General features: G+C 43.9%; 1 protein-coding gene across 4 annotated transcripts in view; it reads left to right on the plus strand.

The window, feature by feature from the left end:
• SORL1 (sortilin related receptor 1) overlaps window positions 1-17,230 on the plus strand; it is a 162,333-nt gene that overhangs the window by 37,174 nt on the left and 107,929 nt on the right. For all 4 annotated transcript variants that reach the window (XM_082339794.1, XM_082339795.1, XM_082339793.1 and 1 more), the window contains exons 6-9: window positions 41-221; window positions 9,535-9,636; window positions 10,665-10,834; window positions 16,481-16,673. In XM_082339794.1, the coding sequence (XP_082195920.1) occupies window positions 41-221; window positions 9,535-9,636; window positions 10,665-10,834; window positions 16,481-16,673 (646 nt within the window). The remainder of the gene's footprint in view (window positions 1-40; window positions 222-9,534; window positions 9,637-10,664; window positions 10,835-16,480; window positions 16,674-17,230) is intronic.

Here is a 17,230-nt window from a genome sequence, read left to right on the forward strand (position 1 = left end):
GTGGAGATGATGACAACCGCTTTTTTTTTTTTTCTTCCAGGGGAATCGATCCCTACGACAAGCCGAACACCATCTACGTTGAACGGCACGAACCCTCTGGCTACTCCACAGTTTTCCGAAGTACAGACTTCTTCCAGTCCCGGGAGAACCTGGAGGTGATCCTGGAGGAAGTGAGGGACTTCCAGCTGCGGGACAAGTACATGTTTGCCACAAAGGTGGTGGTAAGTTCGAGGAGTAAACTGCTTTTGCATGTCCTTTCTGAGGGTGGGCGTTCTGTGATCAGGCACGGAGGGTCCATGCAAGCAGGGACGGAATGCACGTGCCTGGGGGAGCTTGACTGCAGGTGCTGGATGTAGCTGGACACTCCCAAGGGGCCTGGAAGGTTCTGGGAGGTCAAGGAGCAGAAAAGCTTAGACAACCACTCAGTGTCTCTGGGTGCTAGGAATTTGGTCCTTTCCTGGTCCAGGCATCCTTGACCAACACACATTTCTTTGAAATCCCAATGAAAAGAACACAGAAAGGAGGGGTGGGGCTAAGTGGCTTTTTTTCTTTAATCCCACTACCTGACTTCCCTGCAGCTCAGGCCGATTTCTTGGGGAGGTTTGGACACATGTTCATTTACATGGCTAATAGAATGTGTAGTCATTGGCTAGTGGGAGTTAATGCTCTAAGAAAAGCAGTACTTAAGCTTCCAGCTGTCAGTAAGTAGCTTAACTCTCAGGCTTTGGGAAAATCTTGATTTTATGTGTTGGAGCCACATGCTGAAATGGAGGGCTTGCTCATTTAAAACCACAGTTGATTATTTAACAGGACTTGCCTTGCAGCTGTATCAAGTTGCAACCATACTGCCCTTGGGTAAAGGAAAAAACCAGGCCTGGCCAAGAGTAGGTTGGGCTGCTCTTGCTGGGGGGTGTAAGCTTGCTTTCATAACGCGACCATTGCCTCCTTGACCTCAGGTCTGACGGAGGTCTCTGGTGCCTGGGCGGTTGCTCTTTTCTGTCGTTGTTAACCTTAGGGACTAAAATCAGATGTCATGTTTTCCTCCAGGTTCTCACTTATTTATATGTTGGTAGCTGGCCAGGCAGAAGCAGGTCAACCCCCTTGGTAGGATCCTAGGGTGGAGAGAGGACTTCCCCAAAAGGGAAAGCAGGCAGCGAGGTTGGAATCAGAAGAGAAGATGCGAGAGGCTAAAGGCCAGAGGGGTTCCCCATTACACATCTTGAAAAATGTTTTTTAAAACCACCAAACTATGACAAGTTTTCTTCTGTCAGGCTGTTTGCCTTGAGTCACTCCCTGGATCATTTGCTTCCTGCCTTGCCTGTCTGTCTCTTTCTCTTACACACGCACGTGCACACAGAACAGCCCAAGGACACAAGCATCCTTGAGTTGCTTCAGGCAGGGATGTGCTGGGAGTGCAGAGGTGAGCGGTCAGGCCTGAGGACTGGTACCTTGTGACATCCGGTTGGGTGACCCCAAGTTCCAGTTGTGTTTAAAACCTTGTCTCCAGTCCTCTGGTGCTCATAGGTCTTTTTTGTTTTAGTCTCTTGGGCCTGTGCTTTTTGTGATTTTAATTTCTCAATTTTAAGGCCCAGTGACTGATTCCCAGATTTCTTTTACTGACTGAGCTGGGAGGGTCTGAGGTGGAGAGCACTTGTGCATTCCCTTATCCCTATTATTTCTAGATCTCACACCTGAGAATAAGTTATATCCCATTTGGAGCTTTCTGTGCCTCTGTTCTGCCATCACAGCTATGTCTGTTCTGTAGACATAGCTGATTTGCAGAGTGCCGGTGGTAATTTCTTTACTATTCCTGGCCAGTGGTAGGATCAGGGGCCGTGTCTGTTTGATCATCACTGATGCAGTACCCAGTGTCTTGCACAATGCTTGATACATAGCAGGTGTACAGTAGAGTTGAATGAATCTTTGCCTGCCTAATTTAGGAAGATTAGGCTACTGGGGTTTTCTTTGGGGGAGGTGGGATTGGGGGATATTAAATTCTTAGTTCTTTTATTGTCAGCTCTCAATTCTGTGTGTGGCTTATTGATTTATATGGTATTGGTGGCAAAATTGTAGTTGTGTTGGCTTCTTCCTTCAGCACATGGATGGACCACCAGATTCCAAGGTCAGTGGTGTTAGCTAGAGGCTCCAGGTGAGAAGAGCTAGGCCACCTCCTGGAAGTGTTGTCCTAGGGTCACCTGCAGCAACATCAGCAAGGGCCCTTGTTACAAATGCAGATGGCAGGGCCCAAATGCATTCTTTCCCCTGAGCATCCCTAGGATGCCTAAGAGTCTCCAAAATTTGAGACATTCTTCCCTAAAGCCTTCTATATGCAGAAGCTTTCAATGATAGTTATATTATCAAAGGAACGTCTCTCAATGGATAGGTTGATGAGAGAAGAAACACAACCGGCAGTGGGTAATAAAATGGGTATTTTTCTCCTTAATACACTAGAGTCCTAAGCCATAAGGATAAACAGCATTGGCCTTGGTTGGATAACCCTGCCAGTAGGAGTATTGAGGCCTGCAAGTGTCATTTCTTACCCGGGGTGTGCCTAGCACTCTGGTTGCTGGTTTTGGGGAGTTCTGAGTGACTTTAATGTTAAATGGATTCAAATCAAATTAGGAAAGTCAAGAAACTAATTGTAAAACGACAGAAAATTGATTTTGGGCGATTAACTCTTTTGCTTTTTTCCGGCACTGGATGATTCCAGTTCTTTGCAAGTTAGTACTTTGGAACATGTCTGGGCAGCCATCTGGGTTCTGGACTGGAGCTGGTTTTCAAGTCTTCCTAACTCTCTGGGGCCCTCCTGGCCTGGCTCTTAACTTCACATGTGCTTTGTATCGGATGCCCTTCAATTTTGTTTTAACCCAAGTTTAATTTTTATTCCTTGGTTTTTGACATGAAATTCACTTACTTAATAGTCCACATCATAGAGCCATTAACGCAACAGGGAGGCACCTCTGCAAAGGGACCGACATCAGTGTGTGAACTTGGTGAGACACAGCCGCGAGGTACTTCCTGGTGGATAACAGTAGTTGCCGAACAGTTGGAGGGAGGTGAGGGCTGGCTGCTGGTCTCCAGCTGCCCTCCCAGCCCCTCTTGAAAGCCAGGCTCAGACATTTCTTGCACAGACGTGCAGCAGTGAGCCAACACCTGATGCATGAGCTTGATGGAGTCTCCTCTCTGTTCTTACAGGTGATGCAGACACAGGGTTCTAGAGCAGGCTTGGCAAACCATCATCCTTCACTTGTTTTTGTCAATGAAGTTTTATTGAAACACAGCCATGCTCATTTGCTATGTGTCACCTGTTGCTGCTTTCATGTTACAGTGGCAGAAATGAATCATTGCATAGAGGCAGGATGGCCCACAAAGTCTAAAGTATTTCTATACAGACCTTCACAGAAAAAGTTTGCCAACCGTTGTTTTAGAGGCAGGATTCTGTTCGCCTTTCAGTCAACATCGGGCAGCTAGAATCCTCCAATGCAAGAGCTTGATAAATCTGAGGCATAACCCCCAAGAGTTCAGGTGACAGGCCTCCCTAAATTGCTATGCCCTTTTCATGCCAGGGTGTTATCTTTAGGATATTATGGCTAATTCAGATACCTTGCATTCTGCAGATTTCCTGAGAGAACTCATTTGGACTTTCATTATTCTGACCAACCAACCACTAATTTCACTATTGGAAGCCAATTTCTAACCATCATTATGCTAATTTAAAGTCTCTAAGGCTGATAGAGTTAATGGAAAAACTTAATTATTGCCTCAGAACTATGGGCTTCTACACGGGAGGTTAGCTGACCACGGCTGGGATGTGACTTTTAGGATAACTGCCCAAAATCTGACTATTGACGAATTAGTTTAATTATGACATCACTTAAATGTCTCCAAACATAGACCTAGGTATATGCACTCACTGCTTATAACTCATACAACAATAAAACTCAAACGTTTTTACGGATTAAAAATAAAACTATAATACCAATATGTTTAAAATTAATTTTTTATAACACCAGTATTGAGATATAATTTGAACAACGTAACATTCACCCTTGTAAAGTACACAATTCAGTGGTTTATTTCACGAGGTCACGTAATGCTCACCACGATCTAAATCCAGAGCATTGTGGTCACCCCCAAAGGAAACTTCATACACATTAGCAATACTTTCCACTCCCCTCTCCTTCCAGCCCCTTGCAACCAGGAACCTACTTTCTGCCTTATGGATTTGCCTATTCTGGACATTTTATGTAAAGGGAATCATATGATATGCGACCTTTCGTCACTGTTGTCTTTCGTAGTATCGTGTTTTCAAGTTTCATGCATGTTGAAACAGGGATCATCAGGGTCAACGTAGTTTTACGTTCGCTGCTTCTTTCTCCTGCCAGATCAAATCTCTGGTTGAACCCCTCTAGCAAATTGTTGTTTTGAGTTATTGTACTTTTCAACTCAAGAATTTTTATTTGTTTCTTTTTTTTAAAAAATAATTTCTGTTTTCTTTATAGATATCCTCTATTTGGTGAGACAGTGTTCTTATACATTCCTTTTTAATTCTTGAGACATGATTTCCTTTAGTTCTTTGAATGTGTTTAGGATAGGGGATTTAAATTTCTTGGCCGATAAGTCCGATATCTGGCCTTCCTCAGGAACAGTTTCTATTGACTGGGGGGGGTGTGTGTGTGTGTGTATGTGTGTGTTTGTGTGTGTCATGTGTATGGGTGATACGTTGCTGTTTGCTTGCCATTGTTTTGGTGGAAAACCAGACATTTTAAGTGATATAATGTGACAACGCCTCATATCAGAGTAACCCATTCCCAGGGGGGGCTTTTTGTTGCCTTTTGTTGGTATTATTGTTGCCTTTGTTTTGTGAGTTTCCTGCATTCATTTTGTAAAGTCTGCATCCCTCATTGGGTATGGCCAGTAAAGTACTGACCATTAGTGGTCAGCTAATGACCGAACAGAGATTTCCTTAAGTACTTTGAGCCATTCGTCTGGCAGCCTTTGCTGAGGGCCTCTGAGTGTGTGTTGGTGGCATGCCTTCTACAACCCTGCCTTAGCCTCTGCTTCTTGTTTGTGTAGAGACTCAAGGTTGTTAGCTGGATGTGAGAGATTAGGTCCTTTCGGTTCTTTCTTGAGCATAGCACGGCCCTTTTGTGTGTGACCTTGTAAATGTCTTGGAATATTTCAGAGCTTATCAAAGCTTCTTACGGACATCTTCTTCCCCAGTTTTTCCTTTTACGCTTTTTAGTTCACCTTTTGCAGTTCCAAGCGATAATGTTTCTCCAGCAGCTGTGGTGTTAAAACATTTGCCACTTGTCACTGTTCCTCGTAAATGCCCTGGCTACAGGTCTGTGTGTACAGGGAGCTGAGTCATGTTATATAAAGAGAAGACCTGAGAATGCAGCTTTCAAGCGAGTCACCAGGCAGATCAGATCTGACAGTCCTCTGGCTGTGGGGCATTTGGGAACTCCAAACCTGTTCTGTCCTCTGCAGTGGCTGCTGGGCTGCTGGTTTTCACAGCTGTTGTAGCTGTGAAGCTGTGGGTTTCCCAGGCTACCACAGAGCTAGAGAGAAAAGGGATGGGATTAGAACAAGTTAAAACATCACCAAGTTAGCTATTCTTGCCGGGCTTCAGTCGTTGTCTTGAATAAATGCTCCTTGAGTTTTTGCAAGCTTTTATTTCATTTTCAGGATTCTGAAAAAGTTGATTTTGAGAATTTTTGTCAGTGTTCTTATTGTTTTCACAGATGAGTGGGTTTTTAGAGTTCCTTACTTCGCCGTTCCAGAAGTGCTTTCAATTAATATTAACTTTGCAAACTTTTTATTATGGACATTTTCACATCTACATAAAAGAATAGTTTGTACTGATATGACCTCCCCTTGTGCCTTCATTCAGTCTCAATAGTATCTACGTTTGCTAATCTCTTTTCAGCTGTCTACGCACTACTTATTTTTTTCCTGGACTGTTTTAAAGCAAATCCAAATATATCATTTTATCCATAAATTGGGTATAAACAACATGAATGTGGATGATATTTAGCTGAAACTTTGTTACTGCTTTGAAGGAGAAGGTGGCAGGGAATCTTACAGCCCAGGTGCTTCTGAACCAATGTCTTTGTCCACCACGTGCCTTGGGTCCCTCATTTCTCCCACCAATTTTCTCTGTGAAACTTTCAGTTGAATGTTCATTGTGACATCCTTTGACCTTCACTTGGCAAGAATATGTCATTTATTTAGTTCCTTTCTGCTCTTTTCTCCTGCCCTCCCATTTCTTTTTGCTATTGACGAATCTCAAGCATAAATGTACACTCACTCTCTGAAATTCAGATTATTCAGAATCTTATATTAATTTATTTTTTACTTATCAGAACTGAAAATACCAAATGGAAAAAAAATCTTATAAATTCTCAGACCCTATAATATTGGTGTAAATTAAAACATTTAAATAATTCCAAGTCTTTGGTGAAGGTATGTGTGCTGGTTGATGTATTAATGGAATAGCCTTTCAGGAAGGCCATTTATACTATAGATCAAAAATGGAAAATTTGACCTAGGAGTTCTAAGAATGCATCCTACGAATATTCTTGTGTAGCTGTGAAAAAGGTAATACATACAAGTACGTTCATTGAAGGGTACTTCTGGAAATAACCTAAATGGCCATTAATAGCTGTTAAATCAAAGATGTCTAAGATACACCGTTGATGGAAAAAGTTTAACGGTAGAACAGTACTCTGTTCATGAAAAAAATTGAGTTGCACGACAGTATTTCTATCATGATCTAATTTGTATGTGAAAAAGAAATTTGGATGTACAGTTTGGCACTGTGTTTGGCTAGCAGACTAGAAATAAAAGCAGCTTAGCCAAGACGGAGGTTTATTTTTCCCTCATCAGTGCTGCCGGAGGTAGGCAATCTAGGGCTGGCATGTTGGTGCCCTGGTGTTATTGGGGTCGCAGGCCTCTATCTTGTTGTTCTACCATCCAAACAAATGATTTCCATTCTCAAAGTTCCCTCATGGTCCACGACACTTGTACTAGCCTTCGAGTCTATTGGAGTTAAGAAGAATTAAGGACAGACAGAAAGGTCAAAATAGGACCCCTCCTAGCTGATTCAGTCTCTTTAAGCAGCTTTCCTTGAAACCCAACACAATAGTCTGTTTACATCTCATTGACTGGTACTCAGTCGCATGACCACACAGAGTTGTACAAAAGGAAGAGAGCCTTAGTCTTTTACTCAGGTGGCCATCAGGGTCCTTTTGCCAAGGATGAAAGGGATTAATGGATGTTGGGGTAAGTGTAGCAGTGTCTGTCACTCTGAATATGCTCATAGGTGATTGCACAGAACATTTCTGAAGGAATGGCCCAGAGCCTGTTACCAGTGAGCACTCGGGAGCAGAGCGGAAACCGATCTTCTGCATTTTACCTTATACCTGTCTGTATTGTGAGATGTTTTTCATGAGTATGTTTTACTTTTATAATAATGGTAAAGGAAAACCCAACATCAACAAAAACCCATGGTTTATTAAGAAATACATCTTACAATCAATAGTGTGTCATAGTTTCATTGTTAATACTTTTCTTGGTGGTAGTAAAATATCACAATAACTCGTCTACAAATGCTTTAGGAATGAACCTGATTATCCAGATTTAGGAATAATTCTCTCGGAAGGAAGTGGGATGGATGTGTTTAGAGGTTTTTCATGACCTTAGTATTCTGTGATTTTTGCATTTATGCCTTGCTATCCATTCTCAATTCTCAAGCCTCCCAGCAGCCATCATTAAGAACATTTAACTAATGATGCGCCTGAATGTCAGTGAGAAAAGTGGCTCCCTTCTCAGGTATAACTGCAGTAGGAAGTAGTGACAAAACATAAAGCATAAAAAATATGTGTTTCACTGATATCTGTGTATTTGTATATATTCATAAGAATTTATATAGGGTGACTTAAATCATCTGACCTTTATACATAGTTATAAAACTTTATTGACTTAAGGTGGGCTTTTGGAATTTATACATAGCAGTTTTGCTGGGAACTCTTCTCTCATTCAGGTGATACATTTTGTGTTTTTAATCAATCCATCATTTCTATAGCCCCATACTGAGGACAAGCTATTATGTGGTTTTCAGGGTGCCATTTTGAAAAGGCAGTCTTCTATACTTCTCTACCTGGCTTCTTTAAAACAGACTACTTTTAACCAGTGTTCAGTGGTGGCTTGAAAAAAAAATGTGTGTGTGTGTGTGTGTACACACACACACATTCTGCTGCTCAAATGAATAGAAAATAACTTCATGTTCATCAGCTTGCTCTTCACAGTACTTATTGGACATACATGAGCATATGTATTAGTAGTTGTTGTATTACAGTTAAGAGAAATTGGCATCTTCCATACGCTATAAGAATTTAAAATCTATAATAAACAGTAGCAACATAGCCAAGGATAAGTGAAGCCTTCTGGCTGGGGATCCCGACATTCTAATCAGTTGGGTGATAGTCATGCTTGCGAGGATGTCCACATGAGGATGGGCCTCCCTGACTGTTTTCGTAGATGTGCAGCATTTGCCTTCAGTTCCCGGTCACAGACTTGTAGAGCTGGAAAAAGCCACATAGAGCCTTTACAGTGTTTCTTATCCTTTTTTGAATCATTGACCCTTTTGAGAACCTGGTGAGACGTTCTCCCTAGCAAAACGAGTGAGTACATCTACACAGAAAATTGGCATATATATTTCTGGGGTTCCCGGACCACTTAAACCCATACCCAAAGTCCTGATTCAAATCAGCTTCTCATTTTATAGATGAATAAACTAGAACCTAGAGAAATTTAGAGCTAGCTCCGAATCTAGTGCTTTTATATACATTTTCAAGCTCCCAGCGGTGGTTTAATATCTCTAAAATGCAACGTGATGTGGTCAGCATCATGTGGAGTGAGTGCATCATGTGGAGTACTGTGTATGCTACCAAAGAAAGCATATTCTAGCAAAAGACCTTAATCATTGAGAAGTCTTAAAAGATTGAAAAATAGAATCAATGAAAATCCCCTTCAACTCTTGGTACAAATTAAAGCCCTGTGACTTGGGGATCCTAGCGATCTGCAAATAAGAGTAGAAGGAGGAAGAGGGTATGTTTTTATGCGTATCAGGTGTGTGACTGACCTCACCCTGTGGTGGTTTGGGGGCTGTAGGCTCCTCCGCCCCGTCTGTCTCTCCATCAGACAATTCTCTCCCTTTTCGCTCTCTGCTTAAGTTTTGGCAGCCACCGCCCCCCTCGCCAAGCTCAAGTGCTCCCATCATACCATTGTTCTTCCTCTTCATATGGTATCTGGAGTATCTAATATTTATTGCAGACCAGGTATCTAGGATAAAGTGGTAGAGCCCAAGCTGCCCAGTGACAGCAAACGTTGCAAAAATGTGCATTTGCGGTCACACTCTCTATTTTGTGTTTTTAGTTGGATCAGAGGGGTCTGACTTTTCTGTTTCCTTCTTCGCTCATCCTGAGTGGCGATCACATAGTACAGTTGATTTTTTTTCCTCTTCCTTGGCAGCATCTCTTCGGCGGTCTGCAGCCATCCTCTGTCCAGCTCTGGGTCTCCTTTGGCCGCAAGCCCATGCGAGCAGCCCAGTTTGTCACAAGATATCCTATTAATGTGAGTGGGGTCCACGCTGGGGTGGGGAGGAGTGCCATTGTCCTCATGCAGAGGTTAGAGGGAGGGTGATGGGGGGTGGATACCTGATGGAGGCTCCCTGAAGTCACTTTCTAGATTGGTCTCGAGAGAGAGAGAACCATTATGCTTTGGGCATCTTGGTCTGTTTTCTCCCTCTTCACTTTTTGAAGTGGAGCTGAATGGGAGCCTTAATTTGCTTTAAGTGGAGAAGGATTGGCAGAGAGGTTTGGAACCAGAGTCAATGGTCTCAGTGTGCTAGTGCTGAAGGAATGGGAGGTTAGTGACAGCAGTAGTTATTTATTAAGTACCTGCTGTGTTGCTCGCAGATGGTGAGGTTCCAAAAGGGGATAGGATTTGAGTCTCACCCTTTTAGAAACAGATGGGTTGGAGAGCCTGGGAGCAGAGCAGAGGAATAAGCCATGTACAGTCAAAGGCTTGACTATGCAGTATGTGTTAGAACATAGAGAGCGATAGGGAAAGTCAGTGTGGGCTGGGTCATCAGAGAAGTGACCGCGGGGAGGAGGTGGCATTTGGAGGCCTTGATGCCAGGCGTTGGTGTGATGGAAGGTTAGTAACTAAGAGGAGGATGTGACGGAGAACACGCTTGTCCGTTCTTTGCTTTCTCTGGGTTCTGCCTTCCTGTAGTCACCTTAGAGAAAATGACAGGGAAGGAAATGCACCTTAATCCATATTGTACTTTGTACTAACGATAGGGAGACATTCTTAACTAAAAGTGATTTCTGGGTCATTTTTGGAGTTCAGGGCTCATTCTTATTCTGTGTCCCACCTGCCAAGAAGAGGTTTGCTCTGGCCGTAAGGCAGCCTCAGGGTCTCCAAAGAGAGAGTCGGCCAAGCTTCTTTCCCGACATGGGGAGGCTTTCCGTGGGCTCCGAGCCCACACTCCTCACTGGGACATTTGGAAGTCATTGCTTTTAGTGTGCACTGGGACAGTCCACAGGGCCTGTGTGGTTTTTTTTGACTTGTGTCTTTTTTGACTTCTGACGCCGAAGGAATATTACATCGCGGATGCGTCCGAGGACCAGGTGTTCGTGTGTGTCAGTCACAGTAACAACCGCACCGACCTGTACATCTCGGAGGCAGAGGGGCTAAAGTTCTCGCTGTCCTTGGAGAACGTGCTCTATTACAGCCCAGCAGGGGCAGGCAGTGACACCTTGGTGAGGTAAGGAGACCGGGAGGCCCTCCCTGCTTTCTTACTCCTGCACGACCTCTAGTTGGGTGGTTTTCAACATTAGCTGCACATTTGGATTCACCTCGGCAAGGAGGTTTCAGAAACTCCGACTATGCCTGGCTCACCTTCTTAGAAATTATATTTTATCTGGTTTGGGGTGTGATGGGTGTGTGAGGATTTTAAAAAGCTCCTCAGGTGACGTTTGTGTGAAGCACAGGCTGGGCACCGCTGCCTGGGTGACACTTAGGGTCACCGCCACAGTGTCAACCACTCCTTTGGGTTCCCTTCATTCAGTTACCTGGTTTTGTGGTCTCAGAGCCAGTGGGAAAGAGCACTTGCAAAATATCATCCACTCTGGACCAGCTGCTATATGTGGCCGCAAGGCCCTGCTTCTGTGTGACTCTGGTTAATTGACATCATTACTCTTTTCTTCAGTAATTGCAAGGTATTGTTCTGTGGTGTCTGTGGAGAGATACCAACATCACTGATCCTTTGTCAGCAAATCACATGCCTGGAGTGGTCCTGCAGTAACGGGTGTTCTCTGGGTCGTGGAGGAGTCCGGGGTTTGGGAGGGGTGGATGCCACGAATCTGTGGGTGGCACTGTGATCCGTCAGTGCCACAGGGCCATGTATTCTCACTTATCGTGTGACAACCCAGACTTGTGTGTGTCTGACTGTGATTACGTTTACTCTCTGCTCTTGGGGAGAGCCATCCGGTGGACCTGACTGACTGGTCTGCAGTGGGGTCTGGCCCAAAGGCCGTGACCAGCAGGTCAGAGGGCACGTCCTTGCTGCCCGCCGTCCCTCTTCATGTTGCCAGTTCATTCAGTCATCAGTTCATTCAGCAGGTATGCTGCTGCTTGGTGCCTGGTGATGTTGCGTGTACAGCCATGAAATATTGTATCCAGCAAGGAAAACTCAGGAGGAGGCCCCCATTCTATGGAGCTTTTGTTCTAACTGGGGGAAGACAGAATATAAACAAATATGTGATCTGCTGATAATGGTGAGTGCCGAGAAAACAAATAAAGCGAGATAAGAGGACAGAGGGTTACGAGGGTGTTACTTTATATTGGCTGGTCGTGGAAGGCTGTTTCAGGAGGGAGACATTCCAGCAGGTGCCTGAATTACACGAGGAAGGGAGCCGGGCACGTACCCCGGGGAAGAGCATGGCAGGCGGAGGGAACAGGAGACACAGGGGTTCCGAGGTGGGACTTTGTTGGTTTATTTTAGGAGCAGTGAGGAGGCCAGGGTGGATCAAACAGCTGGTGGAGGGGAGAGAACATCCCCAAGACACAGGAACCAAGAGCACAGGGTTCAGGTTGTGTAGAGCCCTCAAGGGCGTAGAAAGAACTTTATCTTTTTCTCCTTTTCTTCTTTTTTTCTTTTTTGTGCGGTGTCCTAACCACTGGACCGCCAGCGAATTCCCTATTTTTTCTTCTAAGCATGATGGAGGGTTTTGACCAGAAGCTGGACATTATTTGATTTAACCTGTTACATTTTTGGACACCATTTTAAAAACTGTGAATTGCATTATGTAAAGAAAAGTGCATAAAACATAAATGGGTAGTGTTAATAAATAACTTTCAGTGAACGCTCATGTGACTTATCTTTTAAAGAAGCCATCCTGGATGCTGTGTGGAAATTAGACAGCAGACTTTCATGTGTCTGGTGGGGACATGAGTGAAAGCGGACTTTGATGTGTCTGGGGGGGAACCCCAGCTGTGAGAGCACTGCCGGAATCCAGGCCAGTGGAGATGGAGGTTGGCTGGACCCCGGGGCGATAGCAGTGGAGATGCTGGAAATGGTCAAATTCTGACCATTTGCTGATGGATTGGACATGACGTATGAGAAAAGGAGGAGTCAGGGACCCACCACCGCTTGGCCGGGGTAGCTGGTACAGTGATGGTTTCAGACTGACGGAGAGGGCTGGGCGAGGTGCAGCTGTGGGGAGAAGATCAAGAGTTCTGGTTTGGAGATGCCTATTAGATATCCAAGCAGAGAACTTTCTGTGTGGTCTCTGATATGCTTTTCTCACCCTGTTTCTTCTCCTTTGGAGGTACTGTCATCTTTTACTCCTTACTTTTTTTTTCCCCAGTGTAGACTCACAGGTTATTTATTTATTCTGGTTTTTTCCCCCACACACAGGTTATTTATTATTCAGTGTCTTATAATGTGTTATAAACCATTCCTGCCGTGATTCATCCTCAGGTTGTTCTGGTGTGGTCAGTCACTGCCCCTTCCGGCTGGCTCCTGTGGCTTTTTTTTTTTTTTTTTTTTTAATTGAAGTGAAATTCTCATGATGTTATCTTAACCATTTTATTAAAGTAAACAACTCAGTGGCATATAACACATTCACAGCGATGTGCAACCACCAGCTTTATCTAATTCCCAAACATTGACCTTTGTATTTCCCCCAAAGAAAACCCCTTCCCGTTCAGCAGTTTCTCTCCACTCTCCCCTCCTCCAGCCCCTGGCAGCCCCCAGGCTACTTTCTGTCTCTACGGAGTTGCCTGTTCTAGCTATTTCATATAAATGGAATCATGCCATAACACCTGACCTTTGTGTCTGTCTTTGTGTCTGCTTCACTTTGTGTAATGTTTTCAGGGTTTATCCACATGGAACACGTGTCAATCAATACTTCATTTCTCTGTATGGGTGAGTCATAGTGGCCTTACTTTTTTATAACTAAAGTCATGAACCACTCTCTCTCTGGCCTTTTGCCGACTCTTTGTCACCTTTGAGAGCCTCCAGCTATGGGGCTGATAAGTCACGGCTTGGCCAAGGTTTCCTTGACTTCTGCATTTGTGAGCTCTTCAGGATGGAGATGGCAGGGCAGAGCAGGAGCCCGAAGCTGCAGAGAGCAGCTCCCCAGGAAGTGGGAACCTCAGTGACGTGGCCATACGGCCACTGCGCACAGACAGATGGCCCTTTATGCAGTTACAAACGTTCCCCCCCTCCGACTCCCTGCCCTGCCTGACCACTCGGTCTAGTTAGGAAAATGAAAATAGATTTATGTCAAGATTCATAGATTGACATCCTCCTTGGCCTTCTTATTTTTTTTCTTCAGATTTTATCTCGGGACTGGAGATGTTCAGATGTACTCACTTGAATGACCTTTGTCAGCTGCGTCTCCATCTCAGCATGATGACATGGGACAAGGGTGAAGGAGCAGATTATGTGGGCAGGCTGGCTTAACTTAAAAAAAAGAAAACCACACCAAACCAAACGAGCTATTCTTTGAGCTCAGTGGGAAAGTGTGGTGCCGAGGACCTGGATCTCTTTACTTAGAGACCGGGAGAAGGAATTCTCACCAGGGGTGACCCTGACCTTGTGAGAAGTGCCAGGTGGAGGCAGCGTCTAGATGGAGGGACGGACGTGGTGGGCCCACAGGGCATCTTGAGGAGGATGTGCTGGGTTTGGGCTGAGGGTGGTCGAGGGGGACCTGGTGAGCTGCCTGGCGAGGGGAAGAGCAAGTGGTGAGAGCCAGGGAGAGAAAACGAAAGAAAACGGACTCTCCGGGGGAGATGCTTGGGTGAGTCAGGTAGTTGTAGGGTGCAAGGCGTCAGAGCAGGAGATGACAGGGTGGGCTGGGACCTGGAGGAGCGTGGGACGTACAGAGGACAGGCTTCTGCTTGGATTAAAAAAATAAAACACCAGGAGAGAGACCAGGGGGAGAAACAGGGCTCCTGAAAACGAGAGAAATTCAGACCTCTCAGATAAATTGAAAGAAGCCAATACGGGGACCTCACGATGCTAGGATCACAGGCAGAATAGCCGAGGTGAATGGAGGGCAGCGGGGAACAGACTTGGGGCCCATTCCTAAGGAAGCAACTGAAAAACAACTAAAACAGACCTAAGGAAACCACGAGTCAGAACATTTGGTCTCAGCGCTGGTGTTATCTGGAGGACCTTCCTCCATCTCTCAGCTGGGGTGGCCCTGCCACTTCTGTGTGCGTCTTTCTGTCTGAGGTGGCCAGCAGTCATCCAGCTCGAGATTTGTATGACAGATGAAGGGAAAGTGCAGTTCTGTGCTTTTTTACAAAGCCCAGTGGCTCAGAACCCTCCAAATAAAGGACCCGCTTCCATTTTTACAAGCCACGTGTGAACTGTGGCTACCCTTTCTGAGAGATCTGTTTGTAACGTGTGTACCATGTCAGAACAAAACTTCTTCCCAGGGAAATTACAGTATCTGGGCTAGCAGTTAAGGCCGCGGAGGGTCTTCTTCTCCGCTTCACTGTTAATGAGCATAACCTCAAGGTTTCCAGAGCCATCCTTGTTGGATATACCACGCCTTTGGGAAGGGGGTTCTGCTTTGCTCCCTGACAAATCCTATCGGCTTCTGTCTGATCAGGGTTTTGGCTAATTAGTTGTAAGTATCTGGACAGTGGCTGTGTAACCCCTTAGCTATATTCCTATAGATTGGGTTAGATTGTAAGCCTCAACACTATAATTTTTTAAATTGAAGAATAGTTGATTTACAACGTTGTATTAATTTCTGCTGTACAGCAAAGTGATTCAGTTATACATATATATACATTCTTGTTTATATTCAGTTCCATTATGGTTTATCATAGTATGTCAAATATAGTTCCCTGTGCTATGCAGTAGGACCTTGTTGTTTATCCATTCTATATATAATAGTTTGCATCTGCTAACCCTAAACTCTCAATCCTTCCCTCTCCCACCACCCCCTCTCCCTTGGCAACCACAAGTCTGTCCTCTATGTCTGTGAGTCTGTTTCTGTTTCATAGATAAGTTCATTTGTGTCATATTTTAGATTCCACATGTAAGTAATATCATATGGCATTTGTCTTTCTCTTTCTGACTTATTTCACTTAGTATGATAATCTCTAAGTCCATCCATGTTGCTGCAAATGGCATTATTTCATTCTTTTTTATGGCTGAGTAGTATTCCATTGTATATATGTACAATGTCTTCTTTATCCATTCCTCTGTTGATGGACATTTTGGTTATTTCCATGTCTTGGCTATTGTGAATAGGCCAGCACTATAATTAGTATCTGGTGAGTTTGGTTTAACGTTTCCTGTTTGTCAGGGCTCACTGGAGGATTTGGGGTCAGTTTCATTAGTGGAGAAATAAATGTGACTCTGACATCAACTTTTCCGTGTTGTATTCATCATTCTGAACCCCACGTGAGGAGTGATAGGTCAGATGAGCATCTTGGCCTTCAAAATTACAAAACATCACTTTTTAAAAAGGGCAGATTATTCAGCCATAAGAAGGGATGAAGTACTGATACAACATGGATGGACCTTGAAAACATTATGCTAAGAGAAAGTAACCAGATACAAAAGGCCACAAATTGTATAATTCCATTTATATGAAATATCCAGAAGAGGCAATTCCATAGAGACAGAAAACTGATCAGTGGTTGCCAGCGTCTGGGATGGAAAGAGAAAGTGGGGCATGACTGCCAGTGGGTACAGGGTTTCCCTTTGGGAAGATGAAAATATTCTGGGACTACATAGTGATGATGGTTGCATAACATTGGGAAGGTACTTAACGCCACTGAATTGTGTACTTTAAAATGGTTAAATTTTATGTTATTTAAAATAAGAACATGCCAAGCAAATAATGAATTCATGCTCACAGCTGTTTATTTTCTCTTAATGTAGGTATTTTGCAAATGAACCATTTGCTGACTTCCACCGCGTGGAGGGGTTACAGGGAGTCTACATTGCTACTCTGATTAATGGTTCCATGAATGAAGAGAACATGAGATCAGTCATCACCTTTGACAAAGGGGGGACCTGGGAATTCCTTCAGGCCCCAGCCTTCACGGGGTATGGAGAGAAAATCAACTGTGAGGTATAGATGCTTTGCTCTTGTTTGGATTGTTAATACACACTTTTAACTGTAGTTCTACTCTTACAGTTCCCAAACTCTGCATCAAGATGCCTTGGGGTGCCATAGTGAACGCACAGGGGCACCATGGGATATTTTAAGTTTTTGAGGGAAAAACTGTGATACTTGACGTCTGTTGGTCACCCTGTGAATTACTATCTTGAGTTAGTTCACAGTTTCAACATTAGCTCATGCTATATGTCTTTTGCTGACATATCTTTGTGAAGCTGGATTTTTGGCAGTTGATGTGATAAAAAACAAGTAAGAAAATCAGGTTGGCACAGGAAATGATGGTAGTGATATCTGATTAGATTCCAAAGTTTGAGAAGATGTGCAGTGCCCAAAAGGTGTCTACATACTATTATTAAGTAATTGTGGTTATTTAAGAATGAAATAAAATTTTATGTTTTCTTTCAATTTATACACACACACACAATATTATTTCAAACTGCTGCTAAGTTATTAGGACATATACTTATTAAGTTGTTTGGACTTAACTATGTAAAAAAACAAACATTGGT

Source organism: Balaenoptera borealis (genome assembly GCF_965194805.1).
Source record: "Balaenoptera borealis genome assembly, chromosome: 11".
Lineage (NCBI taxonomy): Eukaryota > Metazoa > Chordata > Mammalia > Artiodactyla > Balaenopteridae > Balaenoptera > Balaenoptera borealis.